This window comes from Propithecus coquereli, unplaced genomic scaffold (genome assembly GCF_000956105.1).
Source record: "Propithecus coquereli isolate 6110/MARCELLA unplaced genomic scaffold, Pcoq_1.0 Scaffold34, whole genome shotgun sequence".
Classification (NCBI taxonomy): Eukaryota; Metazoa; Chordata; class Mammalia; order Primates; family Indriidae; genus Propithecus; species Propithecus coquereli.
In genome coordinates this window covers 3,155,767-3,179,205 of record NW_012149063.1, presented here as the reverse complement: position 1 = coordinate 3,179,205, position 23,439 = coordinate 3,155,767, and the positions used below count along the sequence as shown (strand labels likewise).

General features: G+C 40.2%; 2 protein-coding genes across 2 annotated transcripts in view; one reads left to right on the top strand and one right to left on the bottom strand.

The window, feature by feature from the left end:
- The window catches only part of UBR3 (ubiquitin protein ligase E3 component n-recognin 3 (putative)), a 201,642-nt gene extending 188,954 nt beyond the window's left edge, over positions 1-12,688 (bottom strand). Inside the window, exon 1 of the mRNA XM_012650681.1 lies at positions 12,144-12,688. Within this exon, the coding sequence (XP_012506135.1) occupies positions 12,144-12,688 (545 nt within the window). The remainder of the gene's footprint in view (positions 1-12,143) is intronic.
- An 8,980-nt stretch (positions 12,689-21,668) lies between these two features.
- METTL5 (methyltransferase like 5) overlaps positions 21,669-23,439 on the top strand; it is a 13,771-nt gene continuing 12,000 nt past the window's right edge. The window contains exon 1 of the mRNA XM_012650801.1: positions 21,669-22,020. Coding sequence (XP_012506255.1) covers positions 21,912-22,020 — 109 coding nt within the window. The 5' untranslated portion in view covers positions 21,669-21,911. The remainder of the gene's footprint in view (positions 22,021-23,439) is intronic.

Sequence of the window (23,439 nt, the reverse complement as noted above, 5' to 3'; positions counted from 1 at the left end):
TGTCTCAAAAAAAAAAAAAAAAAAAAAAAAAAAACAAATAAATAAATAATCACGAGGGTTAAAAAAAAAAAAAAGGAAGCAGAAGATAAAGATTTGGAATATTCTCAGCCTGGCTATGTTAAGAATAAAAAAAGTGTGTTTAGGAGAGAAAAGTATGGGTGTGGCCAAGGGTGTGACTGTTTGATAAGGAAATGGTTATGGATAGAAGGAAGCCAGATCACACTCATCACAGACCCAGACTGCTAGGCCCTTGAGGGCAAAATAGCTTCAAGCAAGGGGCCCAGGGCACCCGTGGGCCCTCAGGGCTTGCTGCTCAGCACCACCTTAACTTTCTGCTCCCTGCATTCCAGTGCAGCACTCCTTGGCTACCCAACCTGTGGCCCAAGTAGGCACAGCTGTGGCTTAGGTCGCCACTCCGGAAGAAACAAGCAGTAAGCCCTGGTGACATCCGCATGGTGCATACTGCAGGCACGCACAGTGCATGAGCTATGGAGACATGGCTTCCTCCACCTAGATTGCAAAGGATGCCCCCAGAGAGCCTTGGGGCCCATGCAGAAAACAGTCATAGGCCTGGGGCAGCTGCAAGAGAACTCCCACAAGGTTAATGCCTCGTGGGGTTGTGGATGCAGAGCTGGCCCCCCAAGACCCCAGAACCATAGAGCCACCAACATGCAACTTCAGCCTGGGAAAGCCACACATACCTGACTCCAACCCGTGAAAGGTGCAGTGTGGACTGTGCTCAAGCAAAGTGGAGAGGATGGGGCCACCGGGAGCCTTGGGGATGCAACCCCGACCCCGCTGTATCCAGAATGCAGAACAAGGAATCAAAGATTATTCTCAAGTCTTAAGATTTAATGTTGATTGCCTTGCTGAGGTTTGCACTTACTGGGGAACTGTCACACCTTTCTTCCTGACTATTTCTCTCTTTTGGAACAGAAATGTATGTCCTGTGCCTCTCCCACCATTATATTTTGGAAGCATATATCTTGTTTGACTTCACAGGTTCCAAACTGGAGAGCAATTTGCCACAGGATGAAACATACCTTTGAGTCTCACCGAATCTGATTGAGATGATATCTAGCTGAGACTCTGGACTTTAGACTTTTGAGCTGGTGCTAGAACAAGTTAAGACTTTGGAGGCTATTGAGATGGAATTAATGTATTTTGTATGTAAGGACATGAATGGGTGGGGGCAGGAGTGGAATGCCATGGTCTGAATATGTGTCCCCTCAAAATTCATGTCAAAACTCAACCTCCACTGTGGTGGTATTAAGAGGTGGGAGGCCTCTGGTGACATGATTAAGTCAGGAGGGCTCCACCTTATATAAGTTCCTTAAAAAAGGGCTGGAGAGAACTAGCGTAGGCCCCTTTTGCCCTTTTCCCCACTTCCACCATGTGAGGATGCAGCAAGAAGGCCCTCATCAGACACCAATACCAGCACCTTGCTCTTGGACTTACCAGCCTCCAATCTGGAAGAAATAGATTTCTGTTCTTTATAAATTACTCAGTCCGAGGTATTTTATTATAGCAGCAAAAACAGACTAAAACAGATGGCAATTTATGTATTCTACTATAAAGTATTCCACTGGATGATTAAACCAGTTCATTAATCTCATTGTTTCCAATTTTTCCCTATTTCAAGCAGTGTTACAATGAGTATCTGTCTTAGTCTATTTTGTGTTGCTATAAAGCTGTGGTCCCCAAACCCCCCGGCCACGGACCAGTACCGAGCTGCAGAGCTCCGCTACCTACTCCCCCTCTCCCATCTGTGGAAAAATTGAAAAATTATCTTCCACGAAACCAGTCCCTGGTACCTACAAGGTTGGGGACCGCTACTCTAAAGGAATGCCTGAGACTGGGTAATTAATAAAGAAAAACAATTTAATCTGGCTGACAAATCTAATGTCTGGAAAAGTTCAAGACTGGGCTTCTGGTGAGAGCCTCAGGCTGCTTTAAGTCATAGTAGAAGGAAATGTGCAGAGATCACATAGCAAGAGAGGAAGGAAGAAAGAGAGGAAGGAGATGTCAGGCTCTTTTTAACAATCAGCTCTCACGGGACCCACAGAGTGAGAACTCACTTACCCCTAAGGATGGCATTAATCTATTCACAAGGATCATCCCCATGAACCAAACGCCTCCCATTATGCTCCACCACCAACACTGGGGATCAAATTTCAACATGAGATTTAGAGGGCACAAATAATCCAAACTATAGCAACATCCTTGTACATGTCTCTTTCTGCAGTATCCTCAAATGTAATGTGATTCCTATTGATATCTAATAGAAGTTTCCCATAGAACTTGACGAGTTGACCCCAAAATTCAAATGAAAAAGGGATTAAGAATAGTCTAAATCTTTTTCAACAGTAATAAGAAAATTCTGCCATATCAAAATCAATGCTATATTAATTACAGTAGTATGATATTACTACAAAAGACTTATCAATACAACAGAGAGCTTAGGACATACATAGAAGTTTATATATGACAAGGGTGGTACCATAGATCAATGGAGGAAAAAATGACAGTTGAATAAATGGTGCTAGAACAACTGGATCTTCATACTGAAAAAGATAAAATTAGATCTTAATATCATACTAAATGTAAAAATAAATTCCAGAGGGACTAAAGACCTAAATGTGAAATGTAAAACCTTAAATCTTTTAGAAGAAAACATATAAGCATGTTTTTAAAAGCACAGTAAAGATTTCTTTAACAAGACACAAAATACATAAACTGTAGAAGAAATACTACATTTTTAATGTAAAACCTTTTATAACACCATTATATATTTTAAGGTAAAAAGACAAGCAACAGACTAGAAGATGAAATTAGGTATCCATGTAACCAAAGATCAGTATCTAGAATATATACAGCATTCTTAAAACTCAATAAGATTTAAAAAAAAATAGAAAACAGGCAAAGAATATGAACCAACAGTTCACAAAGGAAGAAGTTCAAACAGCCCTAAAATATGAAAAGATGCTCAACTTTACTAACAGGAAAATACAAATTTTAAAAAGATATTTATTTCCAACAGTTTGGAAACATATTATAAATTTATATACATAACACCAAGTTTTGATAAGCAGAAAAACAAGAACTCAAATTCCTAGTGGCAGTATAAGTGGAAGCAAACCGTATCAACCACTGAAGGGCAATTCTTAACTATCTAGTAATGTTGAAGAATACAACACTCTATGGCCCAGCAATTCCCCTCCTAGGAATCTATCCTAAAGAAATACCAGTCCATCTGTACAAAGAGACATACGCAAGGATGTTCACTGCAGCCTTTTGGAAGCAATGAAAAATGTAAAGCTTCTAATTTTCCCTCAGCAAAGAAATAGGTAAGTAAACTATGGTTTAGTCATAATATATAATAATAGTAGTTAGAAATGAATGAACCAGTCTATATTAGCAATATGGTAAGTGAAAAAGGCAAACTGGAAAAGGATTCATACAACATAAAATCACTTATGTATGGCCGGGCGCGGTGGCTCACGCCTGTAATCCTAGCACTCTGGGAGGCCGAGGCAGGCGGATTGTTTGAGCTCAGGAGTTCGAGATCAGCCTGGGCAAGAGCGAGACCCCGTCTCTACCAAAAATAGAGAAATTAATTGGACAGCTAAAAACATATAGAAAAAATTAGCCGGGCATGGTGGCGCATGCCTGTAGTCCCAGCTACTTGGGAGGCTGAGGGAGGAGGATTGCTTGAGCCCAGGAGTTTGAGGTTGCTGTGAGCTAGGCTGACGCCACGGCACTCTAGCCCGGGCAACACAGTGAGACTCTGTCTCAAAAAAAAAAAAAAAAATCATTTATGTAAAATTTTAACACTAAAAAAAAATCACATATATATTATTTCATGCATAGATACGGCACAGAAATTTCAAAATAATGGTAAATTCTGGGGAGGGAAAGAGAAAGGAAAGGAGAGGAAGATTCAGCTTTCCCTCTGGACTATGCCAGCAGAAGGAAAGGGAAGAATCAAGAATGGCACTAAGCAGGCATTGTTAGGTATCTAGTCAAAATCCATTCCTCTTTTTCTCAAGCCATGAAACAACAAAGACCAAAAGTCAACAAACTAAGTGATGGAGCAAAAATTCATAGAAAGCATGGTGCCCAATGACACAAATAAACTAATGTCAAGCTAGTCCTGAGCTATAAACAGTGTCTTCAAGATGTAAGCCACTTTTAGCTGGGATTTCTGGAAAAAAAAAATACATACACACACACACACACACACACATAGTAAAGAAATAAAAGAAAAGGAAAATCCACAGGAAGCTATTTTGGGGAAATACATAATTTATCCAATTTTAGATATGCTGACATTATGCTAGTATCAGGGTATTCAATTGGACAAAATTTCCCAAATTGGTATGATTTCAAAAACAATAGTTTCTTGGATTTAATCAATAAACTTTAAGTTATTCAAATTTATAGATATATTTACTATAGGATTTCTCTAAGATGTTATGCATTGCAGACAGCCAAGAAGATAGAGTATAATATTTCCCAACTTTGATTCCAATACTTCCTACCCTCTATAGAAGATCTCTGCAAAACTATATCTATGTCGAGACATAGAGGAGTACAGCTGATCTTTGAAACTGTCAGAGCAAAATCCTCTAGAAAGAATTGTCACTAAAATATGAAGAGATAATGCCATTAGAATATCACCATTTTACAACCCCTAATAAAATAATAGATCTGGACAATGATAATCAATAGCTGCTAAAATCTTTACCACTATGGGGAACTTTATAACGAATGGATCAGGCTGACAAATCTGAACCCACTGATCAATACTAACATTTACTAAAGGAGAGACATGCAAACATTCTGTGGCCCCTAATGTGATGCAACCGGAAGTATAAAACACCACTATAAAGTTTTCTTGCCAAAAAATAGAGCCTGAAATTAGATCAAGCGTTTAGATCCAATTATTGGTTTGCAAGAAATAATGAGCAGAACATGTTAAACAATACAGAGATGCAATCAGTAAACCCAAAATGTGGGTTTCTTCAACTAATAAATTACAGAGAAGAAAAAAAGAAGGTGGGGGCCTATAAATTAAAAGAGATTTTACAGATATAATAATCAAATACAATATGAAGAACCTTGTCTGGATCTTGAGTCTAAAAAATCAAGTCTAAGAAATCATTTATGAGATGACTGGGAAAATCTGAACACTTACTGGATATTGAAGAATTAAGAAATAATTATAAATATTTTAGGCGTGGTAATGGTACTGTGGGGGTTTTCTTCGGGGGAGGATTTTTTATTTTTGTTTTTATTTTTGTTTTAGAGACAAGGTCTCACTATGCTGCCCAGGCTGGAGTGCAGTGGCTATTCACAGGCATGATCAGTGCACACTATAGTTTCAAACTCCTGGGCTCAAGTAATACTCCTGCTTCAGCCTCCTGAGTAACTGGGACTACAGCAATGCCCAGCTTGTTTTTTTAATTGTGGTAAAATATACATAACATAAAATTCACCATTTAAACCATTTTAGGCATACAACTCAGTGGCATTAAGTATACTCACATTGTTATACAACCATCTCCACTATATATCTCAAGAACTTTTTCATCTTCCCAAACTGAAACTCTGTACCCATTAAACAATAACTCCCCATTCTCTCCCTCTCCCAGCCCCTGGTAAGCACTATTCTACTTTCTGTCTCTATGAATTTGATTATTCCAGGTAATCCAGGTACCTCATATAAATAGAAGCATACTTATCCTTTTGTGACTGGCTTATTTCACTTAATATACTGTCTTCAAGGTTTATCCATGTTGTAGCATGTATCAGAATTTCATTCCTCTTTAAGGCTTAATAAATATTCCATTGTATGTATGTATACACTACATTTGGTTTATCCATTCATCAATCAATGGACAGCTGAGTTATGTTTTAAAGTTTACATCTCTTTACTGAGATGCGTACTCAAATATTTATAAATTAAAATTATAAGATATCTCATATTTGCTTCAAAATACTCCAACCTGGGAGGAAAGAGGAGAGAGTGGCGGGGGAGAGGTGGTAATAGATGAACGTGGTATCATTTTTCACTTACGAGATCAGCAAAAATCAGAAACACTGATAACACCATATATTAATATACTGGCCAGGATGTAGGGAAACAAACTCTTTCACACATTGTTGGTGAGAGTGTAAATTATTAATAATTTATTTGGAGGGCTGTATCAAAGTTAAAAATGTACATTTCCTTTAACAGAGATATAACTTGTAGGAATTTATACTCACACATACATTCACACATATACACAAAGAAGTGTATACAAAAATACTGACTACAATAGTGTTTATAACAGCCCAAGACTAAAAACAATTTAAATGTCTATCAGTAGGGAACTGACTGCATAAATTGTAGTACAATGCAGAAATATGAAAATGCAATGGAGTATATCTAACTTTAAAAAAGAAAATGACCTACACCTATAATCCCAGCAGTTTGGGAGGATCACTTGAGGCCAGGAATTCAAGACCAGCCTGGGCAAAAAAAAAAAAAAATAGAATAAAAAAGAAAATGAAATAGTTCTATGTGTACTAATATGAGACATGTCCATAAGTATGTTAAGGGAAAAGAGCAAGGTACTGAAGAGAATGACACTATTCAACCACACATTCACTGCTTCCATTTCTGGCATTGCCACAGATCAAATAACCTAAAAATCTCCTACAACAAAACATCTAGAAATGCTGGATAAATAATAACTAACACTTTTTAAATGCATAACTAAGCTTAAAAGAAAGCAAGGGAAATCTCTCACTGAGGAATAAGATGGAGAAGGGAACCTTTATTTTTTACCTTATCTACTTTTTTTTTTTTTTTTTTTTGACAGAGTCTCAACTCTGTTGCCTGGGCTAGAGTGGAGTGGCCTCATCATAGCTCACTGCAACCTCAAACTCCTGGGCTCAGGTGATCCTCCTGCCTCAGCCTCCTCCCAAGTAGCTGGGACTACAGGCATGCACCACCACACCTGGCTAATTTTTCTATTTTTGGTAGAGGTAGGGTCTCACTCTTGCGCAGGCTGGTTTCAAACTCCTGGCCTCAAGCGATCCTCCCATCTTCGCCTCCCAAAGTGCTAGGATTACAGGCATGAGCCACCACACCTGGCCCCTTATCTACTTATTTTTATGTTATACCTAGTATGTATTATTTTTGAAATTAAAAAGAAAGAAAGAAAATTATCCCTCGAAGCGCTGTGAAAAAAGCTATGGATTTAATCATCAATGCCACCTCTTGAATAACTAAAGCAATGTAATCTTACAGCAACTTTGCAGGTATAGCAGCAGCTATTTTTACCCAATTTAATTCAACATTTCTGAGCACCTACTAAGTACAAGAGACAGCGCTGGTCTCTGGTTAGTAGCAAGATGAAGTCTCTATTTTTTAAGGAGATTATAATCTGTGAGGAAGACCAACCAAGGTGGCAAAAATATCTATAATACAGAATAGAACTTGAAAATAGTCATCCTCTGCATCACAATTTGAGAACTAAATATTTAAAATCCCAATTTCTGGTTAGTGCCCCATCAGAGCCCAAATCCAGTTAGTCAGAGATTACAGCTGACCCTTGAACAACACTGGTTTGAACTGCATGGACCCACTTATAGGCAGATTTTTTTCAACAAAACTTAGATTGAAAATACAGTATTCACCAGAGGCAAAACCCTAATACATGAAGGGCCAACTTTTCATATGCGTGGGTTCCCCAGGGCTAACTGGGATTTGAGTACGTGCAGATTTTGATACATGGAGGCATGGGGGTCAGGCAGTCCTGGAACCAATCCCTTATGTATACTAAGGGACCACTGTATCTTAGGTTTTGCATGGCATGTTATTTTGTTTTGAGTTCATCCATCCCTCAACCATTTGTGACAATGACTGCACTTATTCACTAGCGGTAAAACTATGCTGTTATACATACAGATATTAATATAGTTTCCATAGCTTTTGAGAGCTCATCCCTCAAATGAATCCTCAATTGTTTTCTTCCTTTGGTTTGTATATCTGTTAATATTGTCACAATGATTCTATCAATACTACTAAGTCAAAAATAACTGAATCCTCCTGTTTTTTAATTATAAATTTGAAAATTAAATACTAATACAGTTGTGATAAATCCAAGATTCTTCCCCATCTTGAATCACACAACATCCTACACACAACAGTCAGACACTTTGTGAACAGGATTAAGGCACAGGAGGATTTCTCTTTTACTAAGAACACAGATACAAGGAAAAATGGAATCCTTCCTCTAAAACTAACTAAACATTGGAATTTACAAACTTTTATGGCAGCTGGAATAACAAATCCCCAAATCAACACATGTTCAATCTGTAATCTAAAGGGATTTTTTTTAAATAAAACTGAGAAAAGTTAAATATATTCTGCCTATCCCAGGGTAGTAGTGTTTTGCCCACCAGGAACACTTATAAGTTGTTCATGATTTCCAGTTCTAAAAAGGTTCCAGAGGCAGCTTTTTAGCCTGCACTGCTGTCCAACATCGCCTATGTCTCTTTTTTTTTTTTTTTTTTTTGAGACAGAGTCTCACTCTGTTGTCCAGGCTAGAGTGCTGTGGCGTCACCTAGCTCACAGCAACCTCAAACTCCTGGGCTCAAGCGATCCTCCTGCCTCAGCCTCCCGAGTAGCTGGGATTACAGGCATGTACCACCACGCCCAGCTAATTTTTTCTGTATATTTTTAGTTGTCCAGCTAATTTCTTGCTATTTTTAGTAGAGACGGTGTCTCGCTCTTGCTCAGGCTGGTCTCGAACTCCTGAGCTCAAACAATCTGCCCACCTAGGCCTCCCAGAGTGCTAGGATTATAGGCATGAGCCACCGCGCCTGGCCACCTATGTCTCTTGAAGCAGTAAAGTAGTTGTATAGCCCAGAAAAATTCTTCTACCCAAGGATTTGTAAAAATTTCAGAATCACATGGCCACAATACTGTTCATTGTTTAATCTTGTCCTTTATGAAATCAGACATGGCAACTGCTGGCATATATAGGCAATAGCTCTGCATTTCAGTTAGAGATAGTAAGAAATCTTAAATACTATGTATCAACTCATAGAGAGTTGCCAGACTGGGGGAATAAGTATCTATCTATGAGATGTCGGTAAAGAGTAAGAGATTAGGATGTTATGAGATTAGAATGTTGACTATGTACAGCCTGGGTGCCCCAAACCTGTATCAGTACTTTCAAAGAAACTCACTAACATATTTCTGCTCCTGCACTGAAGTATCACATGAGATAAGACTTGCATCTCATTCAGGACAACCTGATAATTACCACTGTGTTCCAAAAGTCAGGGAAGAATCAGTATTATTTCCTACTTTCATGTTTTTTTTGGGGGGGTCTCCTAAATCCTAACCTAGTTCAAGAAATAAAAATGTCTAAGCATCAGTAAAGGATTGCTCTGATTCTTCTATGTTTTGATGTCTTTCTTAAATTTAAAAAAAAAGTTACTAAAGAAAAAAGAAATAAAGGCCCAAATGAAAATGGCATATTGAAAAAACAAACAAACAAATAAAAAGACAAAACACGGTATTGAACAAAAGAACCAATAAGAATGCTACTTAGTAGAGGCAGTAGAGAGAAGTAGTTGAGTAGTTAGGCTCTGGAGCCAGCATGCCTAGCTTACTAACTATATGATCTCCAGCAAGTTTCTTTTAACTACGTTACCATTATTTTCCTCTTCTGCACGACGGGAATAACAACAGTAACAATCTCAGAGTTGTTAAAGAATAAATGAGTTAAATCATGTAAAGCAGTAAGAATCTGACCATTTTTAACCAAATAGATGGATAAAAATCCAAGGTTTTAATAACACTGTTGATGAAGCTGTTGGAAGACAAGCAGTCTCATACACTGCTTAGTATTAATACTAAGCTTTATGGAATGCATTTCAGATATCCCACTTTTGAGAATTTATTCCATTGATATTCTTGCACAGGTGGAAAAGGACAGGTATACTAGGTTTTTTATTTCATACCAGAAACCCAAACACCCATCAAAAGAGATTATTAAATCAAGAACGGCAAATTCATGACACAGAACACTATGCAGTAGTTTTTTTTAAAAAAATGAGGGCACTTACTTACTGATAAGATATCCAAGATAACTAAAAAATATAAAACATAGAACAGCAAAAGTTACCCTTTGCATAAAAAGAGACTGAAAAACTAGGAAGCATATTCATCTTTGCTTGTTTTGCACTAAGAGAAACTACTAACAATGGCAAGGAACTGAGCAGACAGGAGACTGGATGGGAGGGAAACTTCAAACTGTCTATATTTTTATTATTTTTTTAGCTATATAAATATTTTACCCATTCAAATATTAAATCTTTAAAAGTATTTTTAAAGTTTTGGGGGTACAGTTCAAGAGCTCAAATATTAGCTGCAATGATTATGTTGTTGTTATTAGCAAGCTCAAAATACCTCTTTTCTGAAGTCTTTTTCTTACTCCCTCTGCACAGAAGCCTCCTCTCCCTCTTCTAACTCCCAGACTACTATTTAAGGAATTTATCATTTTCGACTCCAGTGTAAGTGGATTAAGGGGTAGGTCAATGTCTCACTCATTTGTAATATCCAAGGAGCCTTACTTGTACATAGTAGGTACATTTTGGAGTAACAGTAACCTACAATTATTCCAAAAGAGAAAAAGGTGATAATTTCTAAAAAGATTATACTCTATCATTAATTATAAGACCTGAAAATTGAAAAAGCTGGGCCAGGCGCGGTGGCTCACGCCTGTAATCCTAGCTCTCTGGGAGGCCGAGGCGGGCAGATTGTTTGAGCTCAGGAGTTCGAAACCAGCCTGAGCAAGAGCGAGACCCCGTCTCTACTAAAAATAGAAAGAAATTAATTGGACAACTAAAAACATACAGAAAAAATTAGCCGGGCATGGTGGCGCATGCCTGTAGTCCCAGCTACTCGGGAGGCTGAGGCAGGAGGATCGCTTGAGCCCAGGAGTTTGAGGTTGCCGTGAGCGAGGATGACGCCACAGCACTCTAGCCCGGGCAACACGGTGAGACTCTGTCTCAAAAAAAAAAAAAAAAAAAAATTGAAAAAGCTGAATAACTGGATTTGCTAGTGTTCTTTCAACTATTGCCCAGCCCAAATCGCCCCCTTTCACTAAGTTTTCCTTTTTTTACAGGACTGTCTCTGACATTGACATCATGTCCAAGCCAAGACCTGACATGTACCAACTCTCTATAACTCACTGCAAACTTTGAAATGTTGTGTTTTCTCATAAGTCCAACATCTGATCCAGCGCCCCTGTCAAAAATGGGTGTTCCTGTTACGAATTCACTTGTTGACTCCTTTTAGACAGATGTTCACATATTTATTAGCGAACAAAATGTCCTTAACTGAAGAAGACCTAACACTTGATGCCTAATTCTCTCAGCGTTTTGTTTGTTCTTCTGGTATGGAAGCTATTCTATAATTGACTGCTCAGTAGCCCAATTCTAGATGTCACTCCAGCACACCAAATACTCCACTGACAGCTCAACAGTCACTTTTCATACAGGCCCCTCCCCTTCCCTCCTCCCTCAACCCCCCATCAGCTCAAGAGCTCTTTCCCTCATACTGACAGACACACTGACAATTTAGAAGCCCTTTTCCCCGCGCGTCCTTCCCTGCAGTTACAGGACTACCTCCTCACCTCTCATCATCCCGCGACTCAATTCGGTCCCCAACATCGCCCCGCTCCCTGCCAATCACAACCTAAGTCTCTTCCAAAGAACCAGGCAGCTTTGCAACCTTTCCCAACAAGTACACAATTGACAGCTCGACATCAGATTCCCCAAATATCCTTTCCTCCTCCCTTCCCTCCTACTCCATACACTAGCTCTCTTCTCACTACCACTTGCCCATCCCGGCATTCCCGAAAATTCACTGCCCGGTTCCCTAAACACGCTCTCTGCTCTCCCCGCCTCCCCACCCCCTTTCCACAGCTGACAGCTCAGTCACTCCATCCCCATGTAGCTGCACCCTCCTCCACACTTCCCTTGACAGCTCAGGGTCGGCTTCTAGTCCCCCAGCCCGGGCTGTCGGCAGTGCCCCCCGCCCAGGGTAGCCTCGCCGGGGGGAAGGCTTCACTCACCCACTCTCCCGCATCACATTGCTGTCCCCACAATCACAGGCGCCCCCGGCCTGGCTGCGGAACATGTTGAAGTCGTGCCCGGTGTGGTCGCCCTGGTGGAAGCACTCGGCGCACAGCGACATGCAGGGGGAGATGCCGCACGTCCGGCAGCGGTAGGCCACGAAGTTGGCTGTCCAGACCAGGCCGCAGAGTGCCGCGGGGTCGTAGGCCCGCACCGCCGCGCAGAACTCGTCGTAGCCGCCGCCGCCGGCCAGAAGGCACTTACACCACTCCAGGGCCTCCTCCTCGGCCGCCCCTGGACCGCCCCCGCCGCCAGCCGCCGCCGCCTCCTCGCCTCCCGCAGCCGCGGCCAGCGGCCGCTCCGCGCTCAGCACCCGCTCCAGCAGCGCCTGCAGCTCCTCAGCACCTGCCCGGTTGTCTGGCCGGCTGAGGGCCGCCTTTAGGTGAGCGGCGGTGGCCGCCTTGTCTAGGGCCAGCCCCGACGCGGGCAGCTCCGGCTGGGACGGCTGCTGGCCCCCGACGGCCGCCGCGGCCGCCGCCGCCATGATGAGAGCTCAGAATTTGGAGAGTCCAGGACCGGCGGCTCCTCCCGGGAGCGTGCGGGAATTGACTGCTGCGATTGCTCGGTCCGCCCAACTCTCGCGATACTCGGAGCGGCCGCGGACCTCCGCCTGCGTCCCCGCCCCTGCACACGCCCCTGCGGGCTGCGACGCCTCTCCCCGCCCCTCTGGGCTGGGCTTCTCCTTAGTGCCTTATCCCCAAGGCCCCAACCTCTTGGTTCTCAACTTTCATGAAATTTGAGAGCTACTGAAAATAAGGGATTCGCCTTAAGAAATATATTTAATAAGGGTAGTTTTTTCTGTATTTACATAGACTTCAGGAATTACACACAGTATCTTTCAGCTGTGTTTTAGGCATCTGCATTTCGTTTTGAGATGTAGATTTCTACTGTTAGCAAAGTCTACTCCTACTACTGAAGCAGCCTTCTAATTTCTCACCTAAATCCAATTCATATCCTCACACTATTACCAAGATAAAGTACATTCTTTAGAAAATTATAGTACATCCTTACTGTCATTTTCTTGTTCAAAATCTTTAGTAGAAACAAAAACCAAACTCCTTAAATCTTCACTCAAAACCCACCACATCACAAGTCTCCCGACCTTACCTTATATTTATCTTATCTTCTCATCCTTATCTCCTGATGGTACTCCAAGTTTGCCATATTAAAAAAAGAGACCAATGGGCCTGTTTTCCAAAGATGTTTTATCATGTCCTGCCTCTGGATCGTCATTGTTCCTAATTCTCACTCTACTCCAGCCCACACACTCACCCCACAACCCTATTCTAGCAATATCTACCCATGTAATTTCCTTTCTTTAAGAAAAAAAGTGACCTGGTACAGTGGCTGGAGGCTGAGGTGGGGGGAGTTGCTTGAGCCCAGGAGTTGGTGGCTGCAGTGAGCTGTGAATTTATTTGATGCTGTAACTGCCTTGAGTTCTAAAAATCTTATCCCAACCCAACCAATGGTAAATTTCTTGAAGGTAAAGAATGAGTCGTTTTCATCATTGCCCATAAATGCTCAAATATTTGATTATTGTTGTTAAATGGAACATAATTACAATATATAGTGCTTCTTGAATACCTAGTATATGCCAGCCCTTTATGTGGTATTTCTTCTAATCCCCTCAATAATCCTATGAAGTAGGTACTATTAGAGGAAACTAAAAGTTAAGGAGGTGATTTTTTTACCCCAAAATACACAGCAGGCAATTAACGCATTAACTGCCATGTGAGTTGTATTTAACTCACGATAGTTTTGAGCCCGGGGCCTCGTCAAGCATATATAACTCACATATCTCTTCACCTTGGGAGCTGCCAGAACTATTTTTCAGGTTGCATATAACTCACACACAGAAAACAGTAAAAAAAGAACAAATTTTTCATTAAATTAGAAAGGATCATTTTGTTTTCGAAGTTTTTATTCTATTTTCATAATAAAACACCGTGGCCCCAAGGAAAAAAATTTTTTTTCTAGTGTGGTAGTCAATATCTTAAGTGAGCTGTGACTAGAACCCAGGTCCATCTGATTTCTTTTCTTTTTATTTTTTTAATGTTTTTTAAAGTCTGGTCAAGTGAAGCAGTAGGAGTGGAGAAGGAACAAAGGAATCTGTAACTGGCTGTGATCAATTAGTTGTAAACACCACTGCACTCGGACCAACCAAGGTCCATCTGATTTCAAAGCCTTGCTCTTTCTACCACACCAATGTTTCCGAAACTTGCCTGATCCTAAGGATCACCTGAAGCTCTACTTACAAAAACAAAAACAGATTTCCAGGCCTAATCTCAGACCTAAGAAATCAAAATCTCCAGAGTTTATACTGCCCTAAGTAGAAAAATATGAATCTTGAAAGAGATCATTATCAATGATCCAGAAATAAGAATGTGACAGTGCATTAAAGGTTTGACCTATATTAGCTCCTTTACAGACTGGTCTGTGCAACTTTTCCAAGGTTATAAATGCTTAACAACCCTCCTGAGTCTTGCTTCATTATTGTTTAATACTATTACAGGTTGTCCTCACTTTCTTTCTCTCACTTTTAAAACAATTCTAGGAAAGTTTCCTTCTTTGCATCTCTATTAAAGCCCAGAAGATTTTTACCTGCTCCCTCATTTGTGTAAAAATTAACTCAACAAATATTCCTTGGGCCTCTACCAGTTGCTCTCTGCTAGAGCTGAGGATAGCACTGTGAACATACAGACATGGTCTATGGCATGGCCTAGTGTGGCACAACTCCAGGGGGCACCATAGTCACATAGAAAACAATGCTACTGACTTGGAGTTTATAAATTGAAGGAAGCATATTATAAGTTGCAACACGATCTACAAATATATTATTATTGTTATTACAATTATTATTACTTCTGATCTTGAAGTGCGAAAACTTTTTTTTTGAGACGGTCTCACTCTGTCACCTGGGCTAGAGTGCAGTGGTCTCATCATAGCTCACTGCAACCTCAAACTCCTGGGCTCAAGTGATCCTCCTGCCTCAGCCTCTCGAGTAGCTGGGACTACAGGCACATGCCAAAATTCCCCGACTGATCTTTCTATTTTTTGTAGAAACTGTTAACTCATTTTTGTCAAGTTAAGAAAAAAAGCAAATATAGGCCGGGTGCAGTGGCTCAAGCCTGTAATCCTACCACTTTGGGAGGCCGAGGCAGGAGGATCGCTTGAACTCAGGAGCTTGAACCAGCCTGAGCAAGAGTGAGACTTAGTCTCTACTAAAAATAGAAAAAATTAGCTGGGCGTGGTGATGCATGCCCATAGTCTCAGCTACTCAGGAGGCTGAAGCGGGAGGATCAGGGGAGTTTGAGGTTGCTGTGAGCTAGGCTGAAGCCACGGCACAAGCCCGGACAACAGAATGAGACTCTGTCTCAAAAGCAAAAACAAAAAAAGCACATTCACAATGTTATGGAACCCTCACCACCATCCATCTCCATCCTGAGCTTCATGTTTTTTCTAATACATAAAGACTTTTCTGAAAAGATTAGTGGTGATATTAATAAATGTGATTTTCTGATATCATATAATGAAACATAGTGGAAGACTTTCAAAATTCAGTGAACCAATGTTTTCCAAATGCCTGATGCATAATGTTACAAAATCACATGTGGGTAAAAATTTATTCAAAGTCTAAAATAGACTAAAGGATTGCAATGTAACAGTATGAGAGTTCATTGGTATGGTTTAAGATTCCACGTTGAACTAACCTTCAAGAAATGACCACTTGTCACTTGTGGTGTCATATCAAAGAAGAATGTCCACAATTATCTGAATAGGCTATAAAAATATTGCAACCTCAAACTCCTGGGCTCAAGCAATCCTCTTGCCTCAGCCAACTAAATAACTGTAACAGTCTAGATTTTCTTCTAACACTTTAACCAAAACAACATATCAAAACAAATTAAATGCAAAAGCAGATATGAAAACCTAACTGTCTCCTATTAAACAAGACATTAAAGAGATTTGCAAAAATGTAAAACAATCCTAGTCTTCCCACTTACTTTTTTTGTTTTGGGAAACATATTTTTCACATAAAATATATTATATTGCCATGTAATGGAATTATTATTGTTGTAAATAAATTAAGATGGTTTTTAAAAATTTCTGTGTTAATTTCCAGCAATATAAATATCAGTAGATATAACTCACATAAACAAAAGTTGCCTGAGGTCCCTAACAATTTTAAAGAGTATAAAACTGTCCTGAGACCAAAAATTTTAAAACTATGGGATGAATGTATAAACTGTTGGTTTGATATTGTTACTAAATTTTTTGTAAAGCCAAGTTTATTTACAGTAAAATTTACCCTTTTGAGGTACATTCTGTGAATTTTGACAAATGCATAGCCATATAACCACCACAGTCCACCCAAAGAGTTTCTTCATGATCATTTATAGTCAATCCCTCCCCGACCCAGTCTCTAGCATCCACTGATCTGTATTCTCTTTTGATATTTTCACCTTTCAGAGTGTCAAATAAAATTATACAATATGTAGCTTTGTTAATTTGGCTTATTTTACTTAATGCAGTGCTTCTGATATTCATCCATGTTACATTTATCAGTAGTTCCTTTATTTTTACTTCTGAGTTATATTCTAGGTATGGATGGATGTACAACAATATATTCATTCACCAGTTGATGGACATTTCGGTTGTTTATAATTTTTGGTGATTTTGAATAGAACTGTTTGTATTAGTCCATTTGAGCTGCTATAACAAAATACCACAGACTGGGTAGCTTATAAACAACACAAATTTGTTTCTCACAGCTCTGAAGGCTGAGAAGTCTAAGATCAAGGCAGATTCAGTGTCTGGTGAGGGCCTGTTGGTTTATAGATCATACCTTCTAGCTGTGTCGTCATATGGTGAAAGGAGTGAACAGGCCTGGACCTGTTTTATAAGAGCACTAATCAATGGGATTTGTGCTCCACCCTCAAGACCTAATTATGCCCCCAAAGACCCCCACGTGCTAATGCCACCACCTTGGAGGTTAGAATTCAACATATGAATTTTGGGGGGGACACAAACATTCAGACCATAGCACTGTCATAAACATTTGTATACAAGTTTCTATTCAGATATACATCTTCGTTTCTCTTGGGTAAATACAAATGAGATTGCTGGGTCATATGATAAGTATATGTTTAACTTTATAAGAAACTGCCAAACTATTTTCCATGGAGACTGAATCATTTCACATTCCCACAAGCAGTGTGTGAGAATTCTGGGTATTCCACATCCTCTCTAGCACTTGGTATTGCTAGTTTCTTCTTTTCCCCTCTCCCGATTTTTAATTTTAGCCACTCTAATAGGTGCTAGTGGTTGTTATTAAATTTTTCAAATGTTTATCTTTGGCTTCCCCACATAAGTAGTCAACTGTCTGTGGAAGGGATTACACATCTTATTTAGCTCTCAGTTACCATTAGAACAGTGTCAATGACATAGAACTTATAGGAAATTTTATTAATCCATCAATTAAAGTTTAAGCAAAGAGATCCCCTGATCACGTGGGGAAAGTACCTGACTATAAGGCTTGTGGCATCCATTTAAATCACTATGTAACTCTTTTTATCAATGCCTTGTATAAACCAAATGATCTTGCCCCTACATTTTTTAAAGATTTGGCAATAGAAAAGAAGCTCTCCTCTATATTTTAAGTCCTTACCACCATTAAGGAGATTTCAGTGTGGATAATCCACCAGACACTGATCTTCTCTTTCCTCTGCTCTACTGCAGCCACACATTCTTATGGCCTCATTCCCAGCATTGTCATCTCTTGGAATGGTCCACATACCAATGTATTTTTTTTTACCCATTTTTACATATCAGTAGCTGAATTTTTTAAAAGCACAATTGAAAGTAAATTTACAACATGATTTTAAGTAAATTTACAGAGATGTGCAAACATCACCGAAATCCAGTTGTAAAACATTTCCGTCATCCCCCAAAAAGGTCACTTGGGCCATTTGCAATCACTGCTCCTACCTCCAGCCCCATGCACTATACCCAAATCTTAAACCTCAATATTCCATTTCCTTAACTCAACCTCTACCGTTCTGGACCTCTCATTTCTCCCTTTCTTCCATTAAGCCTGTTGTTAACATTAGCAAGCCCTGATCCCTGGGTTATATTAATACCATAATTCCCCTCAATCTTATTCCTTTCCTTTTCACTTCTTTCTCCATCCACTCACAGACTTCCTTGTCCATTCTCTTGCCAGTAACACCCATATCCTTGTCCCACATGCTTCTGTTGTATACCTCTGTCAAAACAACAATTCTGAATCTATTCAACTGTCAGAGCTTCCTGCTCCTGACTCAATATTTCAGGGAGAAAAAACACACACAACTTTGCCGAATGGTGCATTAGAACTACTGCCTTTGAGAAAGCTTTCTCAACTTGATAAAGGGCATCTATGAAAGCATCGTGTTTAATAGTCAAAGACTGAAAGCTTTCCCCCTAAGATCAGGTCTCAAACTCGAACTTCTGAGCTCAAGCAATCCACCTGCCTTGGCTTTCCCGAGTGCTAGGATTAGATTACAGGCATGAGCCACCCGGCCCCACCAACCCCTAAGATCAGGAACAAGAAAAGAATGCCTGTTTATACCACTGTTATTCAATATTATACTAACTGTTCTAGCCAAGACAATTAGCAAAAACAAACAAACAAAAATGCTATATTGAGAAGAAACAAGCAAAACTGTCTCTGTTTGTAGAAGACAAGACCTTATACATAGAAAATACTTTTAAAAAACCATATACATACAAAACTATTAGAGCTAAAAAGTTTCAGGGTACAAGATCAATAACAAATATCAATTGTATTTATAGATACTAGCAACAAATAATCTGAAAATAAAATTTAGAAAACAATTCCATTTATAATAACACCAAAAAGAATAAAATGCTTAGGAATAAATTTAACAAAAGAAATGCAAGACTTGTACACAGAAAATTATAAAACATGGTTGAAAGAATTAAAGAAAATTTATATAAATTGCCACTGCAACTTGATTTCTGCTCCTATTCTATGAAACCTGACCTCTTTCCAGCCTTTGACACCACTACCTATGCTTTCTTTTTATCTTTTTCTTTTTTTTTATTTTTTGTTGAGACAGAATCTTGTTCTGTAGCCCAGGCTAGAGTGCCATGGCGTCAGCCTAGCTCCTCACAGCAACCTCAGACTCCTGGGTTCATGCATGCCTGGCTAATAATTTTTCCTATTTTTTTTTTTTTTTTAGTAGAGACAGGGTCTCACTCTTGTTCAGGCTGTTCTAAAACTCCTAACCTCAAGGGATCCTCCCACCTCAGCTTCCCAGAGTGCTAGGATTACAGGTGTGAGCCACCACATCCAGCCACCACTATCTATGATTTCATTTAAATAAGATACACAGGATCTCTGTTATTTTTTATGATTACATATGAATCTACAATTATCTGAAAATTAAAAATTAATCTTAAAAGTAGAAAACATTGCCTTCAACCTCAGATGGACCATTTGTCCTTTGTATATCTGGCTAATTTCAAGTATCCATTTGGCTCGAATCCTTTACTCCACCACCTTCCTATCAACAGATAACACCACTGTGACTTCAAAGTAACATTTACGGGACATTTGTTTGACAAAGTATTTTATGTACAAATAACTTCATATGATTAATTCATTTAATTCTCATAACAGATAACTTTGGATACAACTTTTCATAGGCAGTAGCAGCCTCAGACACCACTTCTCTACTCTCTCAGCATCCATTCACTCCTTTTTTTCTTCCTTTAATAATGAAAAGAGGTGTCCATCCCACAGGCTAAGGGCAATCCTTTTACTTAAGCACTGGATCCTGCCTTCTCAGGATCCTAACTTCATCCAATATCCTCTTTCTTGTATTTTAAACCCTTCTCTGTGTATTAGCTCCATCCTGTCAGAATTTAGATATTTTCTTATCTCTTCCTATCTTAAAAATAAATAAATAAATAAATAAAGCTTCCCCCAACCTTACTAAAGCATCAAACCATTCTCACTTTTTTCATAGCCACATTTCTTAAGAATTGTTCACATTTACTCTTTCTTTTTCCTAAACTTCCATTCACTCCACTACAACTTGATTTCTGCTCCTACTCTAGGAAACCTGACCTCCTTCCAGCCTTTGGCACCACTGCCTATTCTCTCATTTAAACTCTCTTCTTTGGGTTTCTCTGACATCACCTCCCCTATGAGAGTTGAGGTAAGTGACACAGTTGACCTAAAAAGAGGGAAACAATGTTATGATAAAGTAGGGCATGGGAATGGCCAAAGAAGTAAAGGTGAATGAAGATGGGTAGTTTCTGAGTGGAGACTTGGGAGACAAGAAGCAGAAGAGTCAATCTGGACCATAAGACAAAGTAACTGATGTTACTGAACCCACAAGGGGGGTTCAATGTTGCCCATCCCCACCCCCACAAAAAGCCAATTACTGAACGAGGATTGTCAGTAGGAAAGGATTTATTTCCATGGACCCTCAACAGGGAGGAGGAGGTATAAACTGCCTCAAATCCACCTCCATGACCAACAGGGTCAGGGTTTTTTTCTGCAGGTGACATGAATAATGCATGAGGGGTATGAGCATCACTGTGTTTTTGGGGTGGAGTGCAGGGTATGCAAACATAGTGAGAAATCATGTTAGTACTTACGTCCCATGATCAAAAAATGGCAGCTAAGTCCCTCCCAGGGCAGAGATTTTAGTATTACAATGAGCAAAGGGTTAACATTTGTGGTTCTTTCAGCCTTGGGAGGAGGCTCAGTGGGTCTTCCCGCACAGTCTGTGGTGGAGTATTGTTTATCTTGTCTTCTCCGGACAAGCAGGTGGTGTGAAGCTTTGTAGGAGGTTCTGCCATTCCTGGGAAAGAAACTCAAAAGAGAATTTATCAGTACAACAGAAAGTTACAAAGTTCTGGTCAGCAAATTTTGCTAAAGAGTTCTCTATTTTCTGCCTAATTGAGATTGCAGCCATTAAGTTACCAGGGCTGAGATAAATCTTGCTGTCAAGGCCACTTAGAGCTGCCAGCCCCAGCCATAATGTGAACAACTGAAAACTCATTTGAAATATGGGGAAACTAAAAACATTATTGAGAAAACATTTTCTTGCTTTTAGAACCGGTTATACTGACTTACACCCTCTCTCCTGCATCACTTTCACCCTCTTTCTTTCCCCATCCTTTGAGGGCTGGTAGGTACTCAGGGCAAACTAAAGGATAATGGGTACGACAGGCAGCAAGGGCCAGCCCAGGCTCTGCGAGTAGGGCGGGTTCTGCCTGTGGTGCGGAAGGGGCACTGAGGCTCCGGGTTGCCGGCGGAACTCTGGCGCCTAACAGAGGTTGCAGCTCGGCGCCGAGCCGCTGGGGTGCGCGCGTGCGTTGTAGCGCTTCCGGCCCCTGTCTAGGTGCTGGCTGTTTCCCGAGGTGGGTGGACGTGGCGTTGGGGCTCCTGCGGCTGCCCCAGGCGTTCTCCGCCGCGGTCTCCCAGGGGCCCGAGGGTGGCTTGTGGTCCAAGTCTGGCCCTGCGCGCTCTACGTCTCTGTCCTCTGTGAAGGGCGTCTCCTGCCCGGCTCCCGGCCAGCGGCGCTGAAAAAGGGGCCGGGGAGGAAACAAGATCCTGGTTCAATAGATTTCTCCGCAGATCCTGTGCAATTAAACCTGCGAGCTCACACTTAAAGCAAAACAAAACAAAAATGAAGAAATTAAGACTTAAGGAACTAGAAAGTCGCCTGCAACAAGTGGATGGATTCGAAAAGCCCAAGCTACTTCTAGAACAGTATCCCACCAGGCCGCACATTGCAGGTAGGGCGGATGGTTCACCACGCCCTTGCTTTCCGGGGTAATCCTGTCAACTCACCACATGATGAAAATACAGCAATTATTTGGATAAAAAGAATTTCTAGAGAATTTCTGCCCTAAGATCTCTGTTACGTTAGAGAAGCCTTCCTTGACAGTGCAGCTAAAAACATCCCCCTCAGAGACACATACTTTATCTTTTTACTGTTTGATTTTCCGCATGCTCTTTAACACTGTCAGACATCTTTTTAATATGTTTGTTTCTCTCATTATAAACTTCTTGAGGGCAAGGAATTTGTTATTCTTCCATCTAAATTCCCAGTGCCTGGAAGAGTTGCTGGTACTGTTTAGGAGCTCAGTAAATATGTGCTAAATAAGGATCAATTTCCTATTGCAACTAATTGCTTGGGCAAGGATTTCTGTGCTATACATACTCTGCCCTAGAAATGAAAACCAGAGTATGTGCTATATAAAGATGAGGATGCATGCATTTCAATTTTAATAAATTATCTGAGAATTAGCATTGCTGCTTCATGCCAGAGTACAGAAGAGAATACAGGAAAATCCATTCAAATTTAATAAACATGTTACCAAAGTCTTTGAGAAGCCTTAGGAAAATTAGTTTGCTGGAAGCACCTGCGAGGAGGAATTTTTTCCAGTTCCAAAATAGTTGATAAATTGCCAGTGAAAGTGAAGAATACATGCATACTTGCATTTAACTCCAGAATGTCATAATTCCAACCAAAAATTGACACAAAATTACTGTGTCTAGGTTAAGACCAGTCTTCTCAACTTACATAATGACTTCTTACAGTCTTCTGGCTGTAGAATTTTTTAGTGGAATCCAATTTTAAAAAATAAAAAACATCAGCTATTTCACACCCAGCATGTAACATGCACTTGGATGTGCTCATTCTTTTGAGATACCAGCTTCAAAACCACCTGCAGCAATGATCAGGATAGCACAGTCAGTCTAAGATGTCCCTATAATTGTGTTTTTAATGCCTCCGGATCCTCAGGCATCAGCACTGGCCAGCAGTGCTTGCTGGACTCAGATATCCACAGGGAGATATCGGTGGTGTTATTCATGCTTAACCTTCAGTGTATCGAAGACCCTTGTGTATTTGAAAGATCCCTTAGAAATCTCAGCAGCTTCCTCCCTGCTCTTCAGTAGTTCCATTAGCAGTTCTCATTTGTAGATTATGAATATATGTCTCTAAAGGCTATATTGTGGCTGTAGGAGCTTATGATGTTTGCATTCCGGTGACAAACTTGTTGCAAAAAAGTTCTGTGCCCTTGTGATACTAATGCTTGTTTGATGACTTGTAGATTTCACAGATTTCAAAACAATTTTGGAGACTGATATATGGTCGCCAGATTTATATTTTGACAAGGAAGTATATTTTTAAAACCTGGGCTGGGCGC